The 4,752-nt window shown below is 43.2% G+C and overlaps 1 protein-coding gene across 1 annotated transcript; it reads right to left on the reverse strand.

Moving 5' to 3' along the window:
- Positions 1-20: 20 nt before the first annotated feature.
- LOC108446293 (endogenous retrovirus group K member 18 Pol protein-like) lies at positions 21-3,636 on the reverse strand. Its single transcript, XM_017732594.1, has one exon. It carries the CDS (start codon positions 3,613-3,615, stop codon positions 319-321), a length of 3,297 nt encoding a protein of 1,098 aa, XP_017588083.1. The 5' UTR covers positions 3,616-3,636; the 3' UTR covers positions 21-318.
- Positions 3,637-4,752: the final 1,116 nt, after the last annotated feature.

The raw sequence follows: 4,752 nt of genomic DNA on the forward strand, positions 1-4,752 counted from the left end.
GAACAAAAGAGCTCAGAGCACATGTCTTTGGGAGGGGGGAGGGGAAGCTCGGAACAGGCAGCAACAATTCCCTATTTTTTTTTCTTTAAAGCTGGGTTGTAACTCTTAGTAACTTAAAAGTGCATAGAACAGTAACAAAACAACAGTGCAAAATATAATTGTAATCTATCGTCCCTACAACTCGACAGTACCTAGGATGCCTTTAAACTAGTTCCCCAGTCAAAACTCAGGGGTTTAGTCAGGACATCTATGGTATGGAGTATCAGGACGAAGATTTACAAAATACAGTGCAAAAACCTGAGTGCAAAACAGTGCAACTTAACTTAAGGGATTAACATAAAGATCTGCAGTAGGGGGTTTACATGAAGGTGCAAAATCAGGATTCTTTTTACGGCGTCTCTTCCAGGAGGCAGTTTTAACCTCCTTAACTTTTGAGGAAGTGACATAAGGTTTTACCCACTTCCCTGGGATCCATCTCAGTCCTTGAGGGGTAGATACACTGGCATACCCACGTCCCCAAGTTACAAGTTTGTACGGTCCTTGGATTTTTTGAGTCTCTGGGTCCCGGATCAGGACTTCCGGATTTTCCTGCAGTTTCTGTCTCCTGGTGTTCTGGAAATGACGATAGATGGGAGGGTTTGGATCCTCAAAGGTGCCATTCAGGAAGTTTATGGTAAACAGTGCTTTGCTGAGTCTGAGGACAGGTGAGTTGAGTTTGGTGGTCCCTGATTGTTGTAGCAGCATTCGCTTGAGGGTTTGATGGGCACGTTCAACAATGCCTTGTCCAGTTGGGGAGTGAGGAATACCTGTAACATGTCGAAATCCCCACTGCTGACGAAAGTTTTTAAACTCCTGGGAGGTGTAGGCAGGTCCATTATCAGTTTTTATCTCCTCACGTATACCGAGCACAGCAAAAGCTTGGACAAGATGTTTTTCAACATCCTTAGCCTTTTCACCTGCATGTGCAGAGGCATACATAGCACCAGAGAAGGTATCAATAGAAACATGAACGTATTTTAATCTCCCAAATTCAGGGAAATGTGTGACGTCCATTTGCCACACTTCACCGCTATTAATGCCTCTGGGATTGACCCCCATGCCCAGTGATGGAAGCTGTAGCTTCTGGCAGTTGGGACATGTTGCCACTATTGCTTTTGCCTGTGTCCGCGACAGATGGAACATGCGGATAAGAGCAGGAATATTTTGATGGTACATGGCATGGCTCAATTTTGCTTGTTCAAAAACTTGGGGGAGCTTGGGTAAGTCGGCTGATAGAACTATGTCTGCTGGCATAGCCAGAGCATCAGCTCTGCGATTACCCTCCGCAATAAATCCTGGCAGGTTTGTATGTGACCTCACATGCATGACAAAATAGGGATGCTCTCTGTGGGAAACCAGATAAATTAATTTTGAGAGTAAATCATAAATTTTCTTGTTTGAGATTTCTTTTAGGAGAGCATGCTCAGCTCTAACAGTTACTCCAGCTACATATGCTGAGTCTGTAACCAAATTAAAGGGTTCTTTGAACCTCTCAAATGCTCTAACAACAGCTGCTAATTCAGCTACTTGTGGTGATCCCTGGATTACCCTGATGTCAGATTCCCACTTTTGCGTCTTTGGATTTTTCCATGTGACCACAGACTTTTTACTTTTTCCTGAGGCATCAGTAAAAACGGTAATCGCATCGAGGGGTTTTCTACTTTGAATCTCTCGAGGGATGAAAAAGAATGGCAGATTAAACATGTCATGTTTTGGGTAATGATTTGAGATTTGGCCTGAGTAACTATCTAATGCAAATTGTAAATTTATATTATTTTGGAGCAGGTGATCTAATGCGTCAGTTGTTACAGGTAAATAGATGCATGCAAAGTCACATCCTGCCAGGGTGCGGAGCCTTGCTCTACCCTTCATGATAATTTTTGCCATTAGTTCTTGTGGCTGTGTGATGGTTTTAGGAGGTTGGAGTGGAAGGAATACCCATTCAATTATGATGAGGGGTTCCTTCTGCTCTTTGTCCCACTGAAATATGAGGCCATGAAAGCGTGGTACCTTCCCTAGAATGACAAGCTTAAAGGGTAGGGAGGGCTGATACCTGTGTGCTTGTCTGGTGGAAATGAGCTCTTGCACCTTTTTGAGAGACTGCCTTGCCTCTTCTGTCAGGGATCTAGGGGATGCTGGACCGCCTTCCCCTTTTACTAGGTTTGCAATAGGAGCTACATCCTCTGTGGTGAGTCCTAACCAGGACCTTAAATACTTCAGTGTCCCACAGATCTGTTGCACTTCCTCTAATGTTTTTGGGTTATTATTAATGGTGACAGGTGTTGGGGTGATAGAGGTTTCTGTGATTTTGAGTCCGAGGTATTTCCAAGGGCTTGTTCTCTGCATTTTTTCAGGTTGTAATTCAAAGCCCTTGGCCTCTAGGGCCTCAACCACCATGTTAAGTGTCTGCTCGAGATACTGATTATTGGGAGCACACACCAGCACATCATCCATGTAATGCAGGATGATGGCTTTCTCTGCTTTGGCACGGATGGGAGATAGAATTTTAGCAATATACTCTTGGCAGAGAGTTGGGGAATTTTTCATACCTTGGGGAAGCACAAGCCAATGATAACGTTCCATGGGAGTTTCACGATTAAGAGATGGTACAGAAAATGCAAATCGGGGGGCATCTGCAGGGTGGAGTGGAATATGAAAGAAGCAATCTTTGATGTCAAGAACAGCTAAATGCCAATGTTGTGGGAGCATTGAAGGTGATGGCATACCTGGTTGAAGGGGTCCCATGTCTTCAATAACCTTATTAACTTCTCTAAGATCTTGGAGTAGCCTATATTTGTTCTTTCCCGGTTTTTGTATTACAAACACGGGTGTGTTCCATGGGCTGTTAGTTGGAACTATATTTCCTTTAGCCAATTGTTCAGCCACTAATGTTTTGAGTGCCTCTAAGTTTTCTTTTTTTAACGACCACTGGTTAACCCACACGGGTTCATCTGTTTTCCAAGTTAATTTATGTGGATGGCACTCTGCTTCAGTGGCCTGCAAGGGAAAATTTTGATGTCTAGGCGTGATATCAATTTTTGTTCCCCACTGAGACATGGCATCCCTTCCCCACAGGGTGAATTTGGTGTCTAGGACATACGGACGAAGTGTCGCTATTTGTCCTTCAGGACCTTCAATTTGGATGGTGTGTTTGGACTGCTTTGCAATTTGGGTACCTCCAATCCCTTGTATGATGCCCTGAGATTGCAATTCCCATTGCGTAGGCCACTTATCAAATGGAATGACAGACACATCAGCACCTGTGTCTAACAGTCCCATTATACTGATTTTATGTGATTTGTAACGGAGCTTACATTCTATTACAGGTTTGTTGTTTCCCAAAACCTCAGTCCAACAGATGGCTGGGATATGACCATCTGTGGGCAGGTATTTGGGCAGTGGAAAGGCCTGTGCAATGACTTGACCTTTAGGCATAAAGTACGGTGGATATATACATTGTACCATTAGGTTAGAACACCCGTTCTGATCCATTTTCATGAGTGTGGGTGTAACCTCTATCCCAGCAGGTGTTTCCCGAGTGTCCCCAATAACAAAAAGGTATGTAAATTCTGGCATGTGGTCCACATTCTGGAATGAAATGGGTATTACAGTCTGTTTGTTGTTGTTGAAATGGTGTGCTTTATCACAGGTTACCTTAAACCTGAGTCCAGAAGTCCAAGTTGCTTTGTCTGCAGCCCTATTTATGTCTGAACGCGGAGCTGTTAGGACGCGTTGAGTCGCTAGTTTCCCTGCTGTTGACCTGGGGAAACAGTCTTTGGAGAGTTTTTATCAGCAGTTATAATTGCTCTGCAATTGCGAGCTACATGTCCCTTTTTCTGACAACGATAGCATACAAAGTTACCGCGCGATTGAGTTTCTCCTGTACCTGTAACATTCTCCACAACCTCCCCAACCATCCCCACTTTTTTCAAAAAGGGAGCAGCTGTGTTCAGCTGCACCTTCTTCGTACAGACTTCAAGGATGGATTCAACAGTAGGAGGAGGATACAGCGGGAGAGTGAGAATGACTTGTTTGCAAGCATCATTCGTATTAACTTGGAGAAGTTCGAGTAGGAGCGCTTGTTGGAGGTCAGGATTAGGGACCTGGGAAGAGACAGCTTCGTACAAACGGTTATAAAAGTGAATAATATTTTCATTTGACAATTGCTTGATGGTGGTATAATGAGAATTAGGAGTTTGAGATGGTAATAATGTTAAGGCCTTTTCAGCAGCACGTGTGATTTCAGTAAGAACTGGACGAGGGATAAGCATTGCTTGTTTTTGAGGATTTGCCATATTATTGTCACCAGATAAAAGGTCTAATGTGATATAATTGTTTTCAAAATCCAGGTAATTATCTGGAGTTTGCCACAAAATTTTTAATAAATCAGATAAAATTATTTTCCATTGCTTTTTCCACATCATAAAATCACCAGGTGTGAGAAGAGTTTGCATTAATGTAAGTAAATCATGAGGTACAAGTAAGTGAGTTGCAAAAGTAGCACTTAAAAGGCTCTTAAAATAATTACTATGCATTCCAAACTCCTTAATTGCCTTGCACAAATCCTTAATATCAGAATAAGAAAGGGGTTTCCAGTCAGGGTTAGCTCCATTGCTAGTACAAGAGAGTGTAGTAGAAGCAGTTGGAGTTACTTCCTGGTAGGCATGGGTTCCCGGATTGAGAGGGGCAGTCACAGGACTGTGGGAACCTGGG

This window comes from Corvus brachyrhynchos, unplaced genomic scaffold, assembly GCF_000691975.1.
Source record: "Corvus brachyrhynchos isolate BGI_N302 unplaced genomic scaffold, ASM69197v1 scaffold524, whole genome shotgun sequence".
NCBI classification, from domain to species: domain Eukaryota; kingdom Metazoa; phylum Chordata; class Aves; order Passeriformes; family Corvidae; genus Corvus; species Corvus brachyrhynchos.

Excerpts from the sequence above, each read along its gene's own strand:
- LOC108446293 (XM_017732594.1), bottom strand. The coding sequence starts at position 3,615 with ATGCCAGAATTTACATACCTTTTTGTTATTGGGGACACTCGGGAAACA.